Here is a 17,760-nt window from a genome sequence, read left to right on the forward strand (position 1 = left end):
TACAGTTTTAAACTCCTGTTACAAAAAGTACACTTAAAATAGTGTACTGCAGTTTATTCGTATTTGTTTAGCTCTCTTCTTTGCTGCGTCTACAGAGTGTTGGCTTTCTCTCCTCTCCACTCTGCTGATTGCACAGCTTAGCAATTCTTTACCCTTCCTTGTAATGTTCACATCGAGTATAGAAGCAAATAGTTAAGCATGAGATTGGATTTCCAGTTCCTCTTTCTAAAGTAAATAACTAACATGCCTCTACATGCTGTCAGAGGAAACCTCTTCTCTGAAGTGCACATTTCAGAATCACCCATGTAAAAATAAAATGGTGGGGGATTTTGCCCACTATTTAAGAAGTAGTGTATTTAGGATTACTGCATGGATGGAAATATGTGACTGGAAAATGTGCCAAAACTGATCTGATTCTTAGTCACTTCGTACAGGGATAAAGCTCTTTGAGTTTCTCAGCCTGATCACTGTGTTATTTTCTCACTGCATCTTTGAAGAAAGAAGAATTACTGTCTATTGCTATGTTACAATCTGTCCAAAAGTTCTAAGAGAACAATGTTTTTTAAGCTCTGAAGAGTGTTCCAGTTGGTTTCCAAGAATTGAAACGCTAGCATTTTGTGTGTCTTCCCCTGTGAGTTGAAAATGGAGAATGAAAATGCAGAAAACTGCAGGTCCAAACACAAATGAAGGCAAATATAAATAGAGGTGAAATTAATGTTGCCTGATGTTTATTTCCCCTTACAAAAATGAATCACAGGTCTGTTTGGATATTTATAAATTCAAGTTTTACATACTAGAGTATGTTTATATTTTCTCTCGTAAATGATTTTCCTACTTTTAAGTATGTAATATTACATGTTTTATAATCCTGTTTCTATCAGGTACACTTACGATCAGCGCTATGGCAGAGCCCTAGAAATCTACCTAACTCTAAGGCACAAAGATGTCTTCCAGTTAATCCACAAGCACAATCTCTTCAGTTCTATCAGAGACAAAATTGTTCTGCTCATGGATTTCGATTCAGAGGTATAATGATCCTAATGATTTTATATTCACTTTCCTCTAAATACAATTTAACAGATTAAAAGTAAATTATCTATAGATGATGTTGAGGCAGAGAGTGTGTTTACTACATCTGGATACGTTCTGAGATAAGGAAGATTGTTTGCCTAGATCGCAAAATAATTGACCCAAGGATTATTTTTTTCCTTCATATTTCTATTTCTGTTTCCTTTCTATTTCCATTTGTCACTCTCAGTGAGAAAAGTGAGTGTCCGCATTATTTGAGAACATTGTTGTGGTTCAAGTCACAACATTGAATATCATTTCACACAGAGTATCATTTCACCATGTTATTCTTTCTGTATTTTGAATCAAATAATGGTATTAATAAGCCAAAGAAAGGAGATAGTGAATTTATTTAAGCATATATTAAATGTACTTGCCATTTCCTTTCACCACAGAAAATTAATCTGTTTCTGAAATTTCACAAGGTTATCAACCTTAATTCCAAAAATCAGGAAGTGTTTATTCCATGCTGAATTCTACCTTCTTTCTTTCCAGCTGACTTTAAAATCCGAGCAAATTAATTTTGGTGTGATCACTGGGAAGATAACCAAGTAGATCTCTTTTTCAGTGCAATAGTTGTTTAAGCGCTGTAGCTAAAATATGGATCTCTACTGTTGGTGATCATCTTTAGTATGTCCATGTTTCTCCATTCATGGAGGAAAAAAAGTATAATTTTTGTTTAATTCAATAGAATAAGTAGTATCAGGAACCTGTGGTTTGGGATTTTGTGAAAGTGAAGCAAAAGTTTGCTCTTGAAAGAGGAAGCGGAACCTGAATCCTGGTGGCCACTTGGCTTACATGGTCTTGTCTGCTGGATTAATGGTATTGGTCTCCAGGTAGTTTGGAGGAATCCAATTGTGAGGCAGGTTGAATTGTGTGTTTCTTACATAGTCACCACCCTGCAATTCTCTTTTGAGATGGAACAAATGGTATTTCTACATCGTTTGGCAATAGCTTTTTGTGACTGATGGTGATTCAGTGGGCATACTTCACCTGCAGTGTAGGTGCACAGCATTTACTGCTATTAATGAGGGAACTTAGGAGAAGTATTCTGGAAGAATACTGCGATGCTGTGCTGTCAGGATATGCTGGTGTTATGTAAATTGCCCTCTGAATTTCTGTTGCTGAAAAGAGTAGGTCTGTCCATCTGACACCTGTCCATGAATAAGCATAATACTGTATAGAGGGTAAGAAAATATGTGTGCCTGTTACCTACTTGAGTTCTCTTTCTCTGTTGTAGAAAGCAGTAGACATGTTTTTGGATAATGAAGATAAAATTTCTGTGAGTATAACAAGTTCATGGCATGGCAGTCCAATGCTAGCTTTTATGACCTGTCCTTTTTCCAGTCTTGTAAATGTGATGTTTATCACAGGTTTGTTTTGTTTCAGATTGACAGAGTTGTTGAAGAGTTAGAAAACAGGCCTGAGTTACAGCATGTGGTAAGTATTCCTGTATTCTGTTGATTTGAAGTTGAGCTGAGTAAACTCTTGGCTGGACATACCTTTTACATGTGTGTTTATCTTGTCAAAGTGAACCTGACACTGAAATGTCTTGAATCATCAAAGTGGCTACTTCTGCCAATTTCCTCTTTAGCATAGCCATAACTTCTTCACAGTTAGATGTGTACCTGTGAGAATTTGATAACGTAATGCAGGCTTATTAACATCTCCTTATAGCATTGTAGGCACTTTTCTTTCCTGGTCAATTACTTCTTGTTTTTATTCCTCCTTTTTCCCTACCCAAAAATGAGATTGGTTGGTGGGTGCAGCTCTAAAATACATTTTGCTGATCCATAGAGAAAGTGAATTGCTTGTTTTTCTGGAGCTGTAACTTCATACACTGTTGAATTGTTTTTGTTTGTACAGAATAACAGTACCACTGTAATCACGTAATATGTGACTGTGGGCTTGGGCTGTATTAGAGAGGGAAGTTTAACTTGCTGCTGATTACAGATAGGGCTCAGGTGTTCATCTGGTGACGAGATGATTTATGGGTTAGAGATCTGATTATGGGAAGCAGATCTATGAAAAGTGCAGTCCACAGCCTAAGAGCTTTGCAAAGGCAACTGACAGGACTGTCAGTTTACAGAAGGGATGCATACAGAGGAAGGCAACAAAGATGGTGAATGGTCTAGAGGAGAAGCCACACAAAGAGCAGCTGAGGTCGCTTGGTTTTGTTCTGCCTGGAGAAGAGGAGAGTGAGGGGAATCCTTGTAGCATTTACACTTTCTTCACAAGGGAAGCATCAGCAGGCATAATCTCTTCTCCATTGACCTGTGACAGGACCTAAGGGCAGCATGAAGCTGTGTCAGGGGAGGTTTAGGTTAGATATTAGGAAAAGCTTTGCCCACTACAGTGACTGCGCACTGGAATAGTCTTCAACTCTGGGGAAGTGGTCACAGCATCAAACCTATCTGAGTTCAAGAAGCATTTGGACAATGCTCTCAGGAACATGGTGTGGTTCCTGGGGCTGTGCTGTGCAGGGCCAGGAGTTGGAATTTGTTTATCTATGTGGGTCCCTTCCAACTCAGGAGTTTCTATTATTCCATTAATAATATTGAACAAGTGAGTTTGAATTCTGATTCTTTTTTGATTCCTAGTATTTACACAAGCTTTTCAAAAGAGACCACCATAAAGGCCAACGATATCATGAGAAACAGATCAGTCTTTATGCTGAATATGATCGACCAAACTTACTTCCATTTCTCAGAGACAGCACACACTGCCCACTGGAGAAGGTAAGCCCCAAAAATCTAAGCATAAGTCCTTGATTTTTATTAAGGTCCTGGTCTGTAGCTTGTAGTCTTGTGAATTTCAAGCCGTGTCTGGTACTGCCCTCTACTGCCAATATGAGGGATCCTTTAAGTTTGTGACCATCACCTGCAGTTTGGTTTGCAGAGCTGATGACACCTGAGACTTCCCTCTCTCAGCTCACAGGGCAGGAATTGATGGGTATTTTTAATGCAGAAGTTCTGACTACAGTTCTAGCTACAACATATCTACTCATCAGTGCTTAGCCTGACTGAACAGTAGGTTATGGGTTCAAGAAATTGACAATCATTTTGCCAAATCTAGGAGCTGTCAGTGTTAGATCTTGAAAAACCAGTAGCTGTAACTGTAGTTATTCTATCTTTTTATTGTAAGGCCATAAGTTCCTGTTGAATGATATACACAATATACATCACTGAACTAACAGGGCTAAAAGTATTTTGTCTTTGTAATTTGGCTAATACACTTGAGGTTTTACAGAGTACCAGGTTTCCATCTTCCTTCCTTGCTCTTTCTTGCCAAATTACAAAATGCATAAATGTAAGGCCAATCTTGAGTTGTTTGCCCTGCCTGAATTAATGTGAAACAAATGGAAATTCTAAGTTTTCCAGTTTAGATGGGTCAGTATTTTATTATTTGTATTTGTTGCTGTTAATGGCTGAGCAGAGCAGACCTTGCCTATCCATATGCAGCTATAATGATGACACAGTAGAGTAGTTTTCAAGTGTAATATTGAATGTTGTATTACATGGTTAACATTCCAAAGAAAACTAGTACTGTTCCTGGTATGTCTCTTGTTTTGCATGCTTTTGTCTACTGGAAAATACGTTCTTTTATTATTATACATTCTTAGATTGGAGAATTGGGATTTGTAGAAACCATTATCTGAAACTCGATTGACTAGTTTAGGCAGTGAGCCTGAGAGGTTTCCAGCCAGAAACTTTGGTCTACAATATTGGCTTACTTGTTTTAATTTTATGATTCTTAGTTTCTGCCTTATGTGTTATTCATGTGATCATGGTTTTATGTATAAAACCTTACCTGCATTTTTGTTTAATTTTGAGGCAAATTAATTTTAGTTATTGCACGTCCAGCCTCCTATCTTTAGTGGCAGGTGGTGCAGAAAAGTGCTGTGTGAAAGTGATGCTCATTGCTGGCATTGCTTTGCTGAAGATACAGGCTTTGAGCAAGAATAGGTCAGAGACCCATCAGCTTCTGGAACGTGTGGTGCAGTAATCACCAAAGGCAAGAGAGAATGTCAGAAAAAATGTGTAATTCTAACCTTAATGTTAAAATGTTAACATCTTTCAGTAAGAAGCTAAGGAAGAGACAAAAAGATACTATTAATTCTGTAATTATACTTCTTACCATGCATGCTGTATAGTAACACTTCTTGTGACATACAGATCTTTGCTCTAAGAAATTGAAAAGAGGACTAAGAATTTCCCAGTTTCTGCTATTTTCACTTCCTGTTAAGCAAGTTCCAACACAGTGTGTAAATTGCAAAAAGCAATTTCTGTTAGAAAAAAAATCTGCTCTTTTTATTGTTCTAATGAAATTATAAACTCATCAAGAAGAAATAATTTGTGCTCTCTAGAAGTAAGCCACTTTTAGTCAAGTGCAGTTTAGCAAACGTTTTAAAAATGAGCTGGAAGAGAAGTAGGAATGTTCCCTGTTTTCCTCTAGAGGGAGCATGACAGTCAGGAAATGGCAGTATCTAGAATTCCTGAATACCTGGTGCTTTGTAGTTTACTTTTTAAGTGGAGAGGAAAAAGAGGGCTGTCAGCTGTGTATATAACTTAATGTTATTCATACCTTCCTTCACCTGGAGTATCTAGTTGGTAATTTGCTTACCCCTAACCCAAAATTTGTTGTCCATACCTCTAATCTTCATAGTAACCCTTCTGAAATAATGAGATTGGAAGGAAAAGTAAATTCCTACCTCATCTTTGATTGTAGCTATACTTTATGTATTTTAAACTTTGATTTCTAAGTGTGAAGGTTGGTGAACAGTTGTCTTTACAGGAGCACTATGAATCTTGAGTTTGCTTTCTGTTTCCAAATTGGAAACAGACATGGCATTGTTTATGGCATACCAGCCCTGCTGATTTCCTGTTACTACAAACTTGTTGGTAATCAGTTTGTTATTTTTTATAATTGTGCTGGTTTCCAACTACACACAGATTTCTGTAGCTGCTGAAGATACTTAGCCCTCAGGTCTTTAAACCTAATTTACAAGAAATGCTTTTTCCATATTCTTTCACATTTGTTATTTCGCATTGTCTTCTTGGTACAAATTTTGGAGGGCACTCTCTGTCCTGAAACCATTCTGGTTACCCTGAAGAGATTTTCAGCCTTGTGTTATTAATGAATGTCACGCACACTTCCATCACTAGAGACTACGTAAGTCTGCCCACAGGAAGCAAGTCTTGGTAGTAGATAACCTTAATGTTTTGTGTTAACCAACTTTTGGAGGGAGAATAAAGAAGTTGCCAGTAGAATTAAAGGCAGAGATTGACATAGTCCAGACTGAAGTACCTGTTCTGTCCCCAGATTTATTCAGTCTCAGAGAATTATTTTAAAGAGAGTCATGGAAGTGACAGAGTTTCTCTTCTTAATTAAGGCCAGAGGACTTGGCAGTGCTTATTAAGGGAGCTGCGTTCCTGTCAAAATGAATAATGTAACTACATAGAAAAATCACTTCAAGCTTCTTGCAGCATTTGTGATCAATAAAATTTCATGTTGCATGGTTTCCGTATATTCTCTTCTCTCTTCTCTTCCCTTACATTCAAGGCTCTTGAGATCTGCCAGCAGAGGAACTTTGTAGAGGAGACAGTCTATCTTCTGAGTAAGTAACTCAGAATAAATAACTGTGATCAATTACAACACTTTTAGATTTGTAATAAAGTTTATGGTATGAAGATATATTGTCTAATATCTAAACCAAATAACATGACTTAGAAAATAAAACAAAGCACTGGATGGATATGATGTCTTAACTTCATATATTGTGTTACTTTGTTTTTTACTTGGTGTTCTTCTGGGGTTCTGGAAGCATTGCAGAGGCTATGGGGAGCAAGTTGGGTGGGGAGTTTTTTCTGATACATTCTCCAAGAGAAGAGTAATACTGATGGTTTTGAAAAGAGAGAATAAATTAAACAATTGTTTTATTCTAAATACATCTTAGAAGCTTGGTATTATTTTTTTGCTGAGATGAAAGATTTGCTTATGTTGCTTTCTATCATTTTTTCCATTAAGTTAGTTGTAAATTAACTCCTTCAGCTGGCCAAGAAATCTACCTCTGAATGAGAGGCATTGGAAGACTTATATGTATGTTTATGTATTAGTCATGAACAAAATAGTAAATATTTTTAAACAATGTCTGGTTCAGTAAGAAGAATATTTTGTGGACCATTTCAGTCCAGTGGAGAGTAAGATTTACTAATAAATTTATTTTGGAAATAGTTCATACTTTCTGCTACTTCTTCCTGTTTCCTCTTATTTTTCATGGGTGTAAGTTGTGCCATATTTACTGCAAATTAAGAGGGCTCATGTGGGCCCTTGAAGCTGGTATTTCACATTATAGTTTACATCTCTACACATACACACACTCCCCCTCATGTTAGATGTTGCTTCAGTTCAGAACCCCAAAAAAGACCCAACACATCCTTGAGAAAGCCTCCAGGCCCCAGTCCAGCAAACTGCTCCAAGCACTTATTCATATTATACTGATTTGCATTCCTACATCTGAATAGACTAGATTGGGTCTTAGTTGAATTAGTCTGAGTCAACTTCAGGCTTAGAAAATTCTTATTGGAAGAGCACTGAACATGATGAGCAATTAGCATTTATAGTCTCTTATTTTTCCTTCCAGGCAGAATGGGTAATAGCCGCAGTGCCTTGAAGATGATAATGGAAGAATTGCAAGATGTAGATAAAGCTATTGAATTTGCCAAGGAACAAGATGATGGAGAACTTTGGGAAGATCTCATTTTATATTCTATTGACAAACCACGTAAGTGGGATAGTTTCTGGGAAGCTTGCATGTGTGTAATGCTTTTGCAAATAAAGGATTGAATTATTCACATGTATGTTAGAGAACGTGTTTTTGTATGGTCAGGGAAGTTTTCTAGTTTGTGAAGGACAACACAGCTGTCCTACTGTGCATAAAAACTTGCAGTAAGGCAGTGTGAGGGTATGCTACACAATGAATAATTAGAGGCTTAACATTGAATAAGCTCTGCATAATTATGTCCTTAATGATAAATCAAGGGGACAGTAGTGCTTTTAGTTTAGTGGAATGAGACTTCATTTTTAGACAGCCTCAAAACACAGTCTGCAGGTTTGATGAGGATTTTGCATACTATTTTATTACAACTGCTTCCCTTCGAGATTCTGAAAATGAAAAGCCTACACCTTTCTTCCCTCAGTAAAACAACTAATTTATTTTTTTCTGTGTTACAAAGGTAAGATTGGTAATAGTGAGTGCATTTTGCCTTTCATTCATTATATGAATAGCTACTCCAAGTTAAAAGGTTAGATGGACTCAGAAACAGAAGCATCACTGTTGTCAAGGAGGCAGATTCAAAGTTCAAATGACTAAGAAAACAGAGAATTTTCTTAACTATCTACTCCACGGGTTTTTGCAAGCTCTTCTGGGGCTTTAAATCAAGACTGTAAAGTCTCTTTTGGGACCTCTTTTCTAGGGAATTGAGAGTCTTGTAGAATTAGTGTCAGAATATGTATCTTTTCATCCCTTGGTTGCTAATTTTGAAAGGAAGAAGTGACCAGAATCTTTTAAACCTCAAGAAGAATGGCATTCTCAAATTTCCCATACTTGAATGCATCACTAAAGTCAGTGACACCTTTAGAGCAAAAGGGACTCAAAGCATACAAAATTCTCTCAGTAACTCTATGTAACAGTTTCTGCCTGTGTGCAGAGCAGCTCTACTGATATTCCTCAGTTGTGGGGGTTGAAGGAAAAACACAGCCTTGAGTCATCATTCTGGTTTTTTTTTACCCAGATGCTCTTCAAAGAGCAAAAGACTTCTATCATGTCGCTCTCACCAATGATTAGAAACACATTGAAATCAGGTTAGGTGCTTGAAAGTTTGTTCTTATACCCTGGAACTGGGAATGGAATTACCACATAAAGTAGTTATTAGTTAGTAGTTAAACACTATTTGTTTGAGTGCTCTTTTTATTGAATCAAAATGCATTATTTACTTGTGAGTTTGTGCTGGAGACTCAGTTACAACTGTGCTGAATACGCTGAAAGTTCTGTAAGTTGCCAGACTGTATCTTCCTCACTTTCCCAAAGGCTTCTATTCAGGTAAATACAGCTGCAAGAAACATACAAAGACTGTAAAAGAGACTTAGTGCTTTCACTTATTAGAGAACTGTCAAGTAGCTTGTCACCATAGTATCCTTTAATCAGGTATTGTGCTGGATTGTTTTTCTTAATTTCTTTGCCTCTTATTTTTCACAGCTTTTATTACTGGTTTGTTGAACAATATTGGAACCCATGTTGATCCTATTCTTTTGATCCACCGCATTAAGGAAGGCATGGAGATTCCTAATTTGAGAGACTCACTAGTGAAAATTCTTCAGGACTACAACTTGCAGGTAGATGTTGCATTCTTCATGGGATACTAATTTTCAGAGAGACAGCAAACTGTCTTTGTCATTGAACAGCACAAGAAATTGCTATTGTGATTTGTTCAGTCATTGGTCATGGACATTGTGGGCCCACACAAAACTGACAGAAATAGCGGAAATTTGATAAGATTTCTTGATGGCATCTAGCCCTTCTAAATGTCTTCCACACTGTAGAAGCCTGGTGGGTAAGTAGAACTGGAAGCATCTTGAGTGATTCAGCCTATTTTACACTGCCCAACTGGCTAGTATTGGAAAGTTTCATGACCAGTACTTCTCGTTCTGTTTCACGTGAATGCAGAAGCAGAATGGAGGCAGAATGCAACATGCCCTCACTGAAACATTCATCAGGTGTTAGAGTCATATGTTAAGTGTCATACTAACTGAAGGAAGATGAATTTCTAAAATCAAATTCATGTCAGTGGTGCAGAATCAGTTGGTTAGAGCATGATTCTAATAATGCCGAGGTTGTAGGTTCAATTCCTGTATTATGGACTATTCACTTTAGAGCTGGATTCAGTGCTGCTTCCAACTCAGAATATTCTGTGCCTATGTTGCTGTTAATGCATTTTTTTTAAATGGACTGTTCACTGGATTATGGAAGTTCTTACCCCAGCATAATTATACAGATATGTGCAGTCCCCTGCATGATTGGTTCTGAGATATGTTTGTAAGAGCTTACAAGAAGTATATCTTTCAGTGTTCCCTGTAAGTAGCCAGCAGATTGTGTTGCACTGCATATTTTAAATCTCTCTCCTACAAAAGGAGTCACAAACTTGAATTCTCTGTTATGCTGTTCTCCATTGTTCTACTGAAAAATACAGATGCCTCCAGTGTGACTATGCAGAGTCCAAGAAAATGTAGCTCAGTAGGCAGCTGAAACTCTGATTTTCTGAGCCTCAAACGTTTGTTCCCCATCTGCTATTAGTCTTTCAACATTTCAAGCAAACAGATGGACTCAATGGTTACATTACGGTCATGGCTGGTATCTTGCTAGGCCATATCTCCCTTCAGGGCAGGGTTTAAGCCTTTCTAAGGCTTTTCGATTATTTTATTTTTATGTGAACTTCAGATTATGACTTTGGCTATTTCAAAGAAACATTTTACATTTCTTCATCTCTCAACACTTGTAAATAGATACATGTTTGCATATAATGCATGTTTTAACATTACTTCAGTTTTTGACTTCATTGGGTGAAGTCCAAAGCTAGTATCCTTCCAAAATGAGGGATCACTAAATACCATGCTGCATTTCAACAGTTGCATGTTAATCTTGCTGCTGTCAGTACCACCATTGATCCTCCTGTTCCTGGATTCTCATTAAATCAAAATTTGTTGTGTTTTCAGGCAAACTGAGAAAGTGCTGTAAGCATAGCTACAGCTTTACACATATACAGAGTACATTGCATGGCTTCAGACAAAGCTGATGACATCAGTATGGTCATATTTTGGGGATGGAAATACAATTTCCATCCCCAAAATATGACAACAATTTTTTCTTCAAATACCTTTTAATAGAATTACTTTTGGAATAAAAGCATGTATTTAATCTTGAGAATGATATCTAAAATAATTTACTGTTAGCATTGAAATGATTCATGGATTTCAAATTAATTGATTTTGAAGTAGAGTTGGATAGCTCTAGGGCTAAAATTTAGATTTCATAGGGATAATAGAAATTAGCGAAGCTTAATGTAATTTGTGCTTGGGCTTTCTTGTATGATAGAAAAACGTATAGCCCAAAAAAAGGCAATATTTCATTAGAGAAGTGTAAGTTATAGTTTAAAATAAGTCTGTTCCTTAAGTGTTACTGGCAACATGAAATGCACTGTTCATGAACAGATGGTATATCTGCATTGAAATTTAGAGATCTTGTTGCTGGTCTTGCACACTCACCAAAGTAGCCAATTTTATAGAGGGACTCAAATTTTCTAGAGGGACTATTTTTGTTATTGCTGCCTCATTAGCTGTTTTAAAGCTAGTTCAAGTGTGTTTGTGTGATGTCTGGTCATACCTCTGCACATGTTGTGTAGGTTCATGCTGAGAAGTCACTGGCCTTTATTCTGGCTGGCAGAACTCTTGCTTTTGGTAGAAACCTCTTGATGTGTAGCATGGAGCATAAACCAGACATTTTGAACTCACTCAGAAATACAAATTTCATTGGCTAGGATTTTCTATATCTTCATATTTTTGGATCTCAAGCTCTGTATGCATATGTTTTATTGTTCTAATTTTCAAAGGCAAAAAGAATCTTGTGTTAGGATCCACGAAGGAGGAGTGCAGGTGGAAGGAGAACCTGTTGCTTGACTTGCAAGTCACTGCCTAACACAAAAACTGTGCTGGTCTTTTCATAATGATGGCTTCCCAAAATATGTTACAACTGTGCCATTATGTTGTTTAGTTGTGGGCTCCTTTTGCAAGCCCTGATAAAATTGTTTTATGCCTATGTAAGCATGCAAATGCAAATTTCCTGTTATACTCTTGAGTTTTCATACCAGTGAACTTTACTTAGGTGTGATGTCAAATACAGGTAGGAGTTAAAAGCAGTGCCTTTGACAGACTTTGTCCTTTTGAGAACAGTCCTTTTCATCCCAGCAAAACCAAGTAAATCAAACTGAGTGGCTACCAACGTATGTGTGACTCACAGTATGCATTAGAGAATCCAGCAAGAAAGTCTACTAATGCAAATTTTGTTGTAATTTTTTTTAATATGGACTCTTCCTTGAATAATTTTTTAATAATGTTGGCAGATTGCAGACTGATGGCTTCACTTAAAAAAACTGCTATCCACTAGATGAAATGCTGCCACTGCTCTATATGCTACTCTAAGCTCACATCAGCTGTGTGGTTAACCTTTGAAATCTGATCACTACCAACCAACCAAGCACAGCACTAAAGCAGAATTAGATATTGTTTTGGGCAAAAATAAAACATAGATCATGTGCAACTTTTTTCTGCAATTCTGCCATGAGGTTAAAACTGTGCACACTTCTAACTATTCCCCTAAGCAGAGAAATATTTAAGTGGTTTTTTGAATTGGAATTAAACCTTGAAGTGATTTTTTTGTTGTTTTTTTTTTTACCCATGAAGATAATTAATTTTGATGTTTTGTCTTTGACATTGTTTGAGTTAATGTATTAAAACCATAGTACATAATCAAATGACCCTGACTGTAATGTTGAAAGTTTATTTACTGCTGAAATAATGCTGATTTTAGTATTTATATGCAGTAACATTCACAAACAACAAAGTTATAGTTCTTTGAATTTTAGTAGGATAATATTTTATCAAATAAAGTGCAGTCTGAAGCTTTTTTACTGCTTCTGAAATCTACTTTGTTGCTGTCATAAATTTATAGATAAATTAGACAGGTTGTCTTAAAGAGAACCCTGCTTACTTATTAGAAATTACACATTCCTAGTGCATTTTTTAAGTGCAAATGAATCACCATTCTCCAGGTTTCTAAAGCATTGTATCACATATCTCCCAGAGAAGGCTGATAGTAAAATTTCCTTATTTGTAGAACTGTGAGTTAATTATAAGCCTGTTATGCTTTCCAAATCTATAAAATAGGTGTCTTTCAGCTTTGGTTTGTATCTGAATGAAATGTAGGAACTGCTTGTGGTATTGGAAGAGTCTTGTTTTAGAAAGAAATGCTTCATTTTTCACCCTTTCTATGTCATTTGTTAAAATAAATCTTTGAAAGGTGTTGGTTTTCTAAGACTCCTTTTCCCCTAGCTTTAAAGACAGAAGCAATTCGTTTAGATGTAGTACTTTGAGATTTTGTGCATTAGCCATTTTACTCAAACATTGACTTACCAGTTTGCACTTTGAACCTGCAGGAACTCTGATGGGTAACAGACATTAATCCATTCACAGAATTCACATCTATCCACTCATAATAGAATTTATGAACTAGAAGAACCTAATGACAATACAATGAATGCTGCTTGAAACAGCACCTGAAAAAATTGTTAGGTTATGAACTTGAACATAACAAAAAATGCTGTTCAGACACCTTGGAGGCACTAGAGGGCAAGAGGCAGCTTGCGCAGGGGGACATGTGCCTTTTGGCTGTAAAGACTAAAAATAATGTGTTTTTAATGTGGCAGTGATGCTATTTGAAAGAATTTAGTTAACTGGCCTTGAGAAACTTGGACTTCTTTGTGGGTTAGGCTGAATCAAGGCCTGAATTAATTCCCATAGTTTTGAGTATACCCTTTCAAAATAACTCCATACTGCAGTGCTTTTTTTTGTTTTCTTTAAAGATCATGTTAGGCTTGATTTACAAATGAAAATCAAGACTGTTACAATCAACTAGAATGGTTGGTGCCTAATATCTTCCCTAATATAGCCAGAAAACAAACTTTTTTCACAATAACAGTTTTGGTTTTAGCAATTTTCATTAATTTAATGAAAGGCATTATTTCTGACTAAAACTTCTTTCTGTAGGTGCATGATACTGTCATGCTTGTGCTCACAATTACATGCTTTTAAAGGATAAATAAAATTCAGTTTCATCCTCAATTCTGTTTCTTCTTGGAAAGTGGTTCCATCACAGATTGATGCCCAATGTCAGTTTTAACTAGTTCAACTTAACCTTAGGGTGCAGTTACCTATTTCTCTCCCCTTTAAAGCTCCCTCTCTCTGGACTCAAATTCCCTTTCCTTTACTTTCTGTAACTCTCAAATTACCCATTTTTGAGGTCTTCAAATAAATTTGTACAGAAGTGTTGAGAATTTATTACCTTGAGAATAGAAATTTTACATTCTGCATTGCAATTTTTCCTTTTATATAATAATGGCTGCCTACTGTATTCCATTTCTAGCAAAATAAGGTCTGTCAGTCATTAAATGTGGTATGGAAAGATCTTAGTGCTGTTTAAATAATGGGAGAAAGTGCATATTTCTTAAAATATATGTTTGATCAGATATTTCTGTTACTCTTGGGTTTTAAGGCATCAAACAGTATTGAGGTTTTCCAGTGAGCTAGTGATGTCTGTTTTTTCCCTCTTCATTGTTCTTTCTTTTCAATGAATTTTTTCTATTAGCACACTGTATTTAATTAAGAAATGCTAGGACACATTTCCATCTTCCATTCTATCTTTGTTCTGCTTCTTTCATTTAACATGGTCACAGCACCAAGATTGTCAGAGTTCAAGAAACATTTCGACAATGTTCAGAGGCACTTGGTGTGATTCTTGGTGCTGTCCTCTTCAGGGCCAGGAGGTGGACTTGACACAGTCTCATTTAGTTGTCCTTGCTAAAAGTTTCTTGTATTTTTTTCAAACCTAGCAACATTTTTCTTTATTTAGAACAAAATTTTACCTTCTTTGTTGCCTTTGGATAAAGTTGGCAAGGGAAAGACATAGCCAGAATGTTCCTGAGATTATCAACAGATAAAAATTATTCATTTTCTAAGCATTTGCCTTGTAGATCTGCATTTACTTGCTGGTGCTCTGAAATGTTTTATAACTCAATGTCTCCAATACTGGAAAAGTCTCATTCACCCACTGATATGCCCAATTTGAAATGCTCACAGTGTTACTCAGTGTTACTTTTTTTAATGTACTTCAGATTTGCAGTTTTATCTGCATATCATTCTTAGCAATGTGTCCTTATTACTTCAGAATGTGTATGTGAAAAGGTACAGTTTTTGACAGTGTCCACCTGGCTGTAAAATCTATTATTGTATTTCTTCTTAGGTATTTGCATTAGCTGTATTTTGTACTGTCTTAGAATGCTCAGTATCTCCAGTAATACGAATGAGCAGAAGAAAGGAATGAACATTGCTTCTTTATACCTCTCTTTTAGTAGGGTTGATCACATTATAATTGACTGTGAGTATCTTTGGGAAGCAGTTTTCAAAGAAATTGTTGTCTTGGAAAACAAATTTCCAAACATCAGTTTGGGAGGAGGAAGAAAAAAGTCCAAAATACTTACTCGGGTTTGTTGTTTTTCCATACTTGCTCCATTAAGTATTGTGCAATAAGGTTCTGGATAATTGTTATGCCCTTGCTTCTTCTGTGTTTCAAAACCATTTCAGGCAATGACAGGTCAGTCTAATGAAAAATACCAAATAAGTCAAAAGGGAGCTGAGACTTTTGCTGAAGAGGAATGAACTAGGGACCTTTGGTTAGTTGCATAGACATTTAATGCTGCTTATTAAATGACTCTTCAGCAGGATATATGTTTGAACAAAATGTATTTTGAATTGCAGTGTTTATGAAGATCTTATGATTATCAAATATCTTTTCTGAAGAAGACAGGAAAGATACAGGAAGAAGAATTTTGAAATGGTTTGGAAATTAATTCTATGGGGCACTGTAAAAATTCCTCTCTGTTGTTATTTTGTCAACACCATCTCATAGAAAGATGTTCATAATTATAATAATAGTATCTTTGTAAAGAATTCTATTTTTTGATGTTCGTTTTTGTTTTGTAGGGTTTTCGGGTTTTTTTGTGGGCTTTTCATTTAGGTAGAGGTGATAGCAACAAAAGGTTCCTCCTTTGCCTCCTTTATAATACCTTGAAAAGTTTTAAACATTCCTTGCACTCAGAGGCAGCAGAGTGGTTAATTGTCAAGATGGTTGATATACCCATCTGTTCAACAACCACTGTCTTTTATGTTCTTTGCACCAACAGATCTTGCTGCGGGAAGGATGCAAAAAGATACTTGTTGCTGATTCTCTTTCTTTATTGAAGAAAATGCATCGAACTCAGATGAAGGGTGTTCTAGTGGATGGTGGGTACAGAGGAAACATGATGACTTTCAATATTTTAAAGACTATTTTACATAGACTGTTTATATACCTCCTAACTGTCTGCTTTGGAAGCTGCCGAAAAGCCTGCATTTTTTACCTTATCTGTAGAGTGTAGGAGGATACTAGGTGCTTTTCCCCTTTGCAGAGGAATTACTTGTATGTCAAAAACTACAAGACCCAGCATGCAGCTGTTTCTCTTGATCAGTCTCTGCATAGCTAGTAATGTATTGTGTCCTGCATTTCCTCTATAAAGGTGAAAATGCTGTTTAGTACCAACATGGACAATCAGATGGTAATAATCTGCAACCAAAGCAAAAGATACAAGAAGATTGCCAGAAACAGTTGAAAATATTTTGCAAGGTGCTAATGATGCATGTGAACAGCACTGTAATTCACACCAGCTGAGTGTTAATAGCCAGAGACAAAAGCTGACAGGACGGAGTACCAGGGCTTCTGCTCCAAAGTGCTGCAGAGTTAACAGCCACCTATCCCATGCTCCTTGTTTCAGTTTGCTTTTCATCTCTTCAGCACTGATCCTAAACAGCCTCAATCCTGCAGTTCTACCATCATCAAATCTAAATATTTATCATGTTGTTATTAGAAATGTTACTTCAGTATTGCTCTTCAATTTTTAATAGATTGTTAGGCATCTTAAGTAAATGCTTTAGGGCCAAGCTCCATTTCTGTAATAGCAGTATGTTCATGCCTGCTTTATAAAAAGTAAACATGGAATTTGTTTACAAAACCTAATTTCCTTTTGTTCTGTTTTTCAGAGGAGAATATCTGTGAATCATGTCTGTCTCCAATATTACCTTCAGGTAGGATGCTTTTCTTGGGAAAAAAAAAAAAAAGGAGGTTGTAAAATTTTTTTTTTGTAAATTTTTTTAGTAGTATTTTAAGAGAAATTATTCATAAAAATGTGTAATCTCCTTTGGTGATCACTGTATAAATTTCAATCTCCTATGCAAAACTTGCTTTTGAATTCTGACATGGGAGTGGAGTCTAATTGAACATTTTTTATTGTAGTAAACCCAGATATTCTTTCTTATTCAACTTTGTCTTCCTTATTTTCTGTTTTGATTACATGGAATTCAAGGCGACTTTTAATTCCATCACCATACATATTCTCAAAGATTATTAGAACCACAAACCTAAGGCACCAAATCTTGTCCACATCTGTTGGATTATTCACACTGAACTTGTAGACTAAAATTTTTTTGCACGTATTTTTTGTCTGAATGGTGGTGAGTTCTTGGCTTCAGTCATGGGTGCCACATTTCCAACATCTTAAAACCAACTAGCTTTAGACCAAAGTTGGTTTAGCTTAAAACCAACTACCTTCTAAAGTTAGTTGTGAAAATAGAAATTCAGGATGTTATTTCAGAGATTTTCATTCTTCAAAGCAACAATAGTCCAGAAATATCAATATAGTTGTTGGGTGTCTTAAAAAGAAGTAGTTTTACCAAGAGAATATCTGTTGTGGCCTGTTAAAGCAAGAATATATA

The 17,760-nt window shown here is 36.2% G+C and overlaps 1 protein-coding gene across 5 annotated transcripts in view; it reads left to right on the forward strand.

The window, feature by feature from the left end:
* VPS41 (VPS41 subunit of HOPS complex) overlaps positions 1-17,760 on the forward strand; it is a 109,577-nt gene that overhangs the window by 89,048 nt on the left and 2,769 nt on the right. For all 5 annotated transcript variants that reach the window (XM_036405058.2, XM_036405067.2, XM_036405074.2 and 2 more), the window contains 9 exons: positions 882-1,026; positions 2,309-2,350; positions 2,458-2,508; positions 3,669-3,806; positions 6,631-6,685; positions 7,712-7,852; positions 9,326-9,462; positions 16,137-16,236; positions 17,029-17,073. In XM_036405058.2, the coding sequence (XP_036260951.1) occupies positions 882-1,026; positions 2,309-2,350; positions 2,458-2,508; positions 3,669-3,806; positions 6,631-6,685; positions 7,712-7,852; positions 9,326-9,462; positions 16,137-16,236; positions 17,029-17,073 (854 nt within the window). The remainder of the gene's footprint in view (positions 1-881; positions 1,027-2,308; positions 2,351-2,457; positions 2,509-3,668; positions 3,807-6,630; positions 6,686-7,711; positions 7,853-9,325; positions 9,463-16,136; positions 16,237-17,028; positions 17,074-17,760) is intronic.

Source organism: Molothrus ater, chromosome 1, assembly GCF_012460135.2.
Source record: "Molothrus ater isolate BHLD 08-10-18 breed brown headed cowbird chromosome 1, BPBGC_Mater_1.1, whole genome shotgun sequence".
Taxonomy (NCBI): Eukaryota; Metazoa; Chordata; class Aves; order Passeriformes; family Icteridae; genus Molothrus; species Molothrus ater.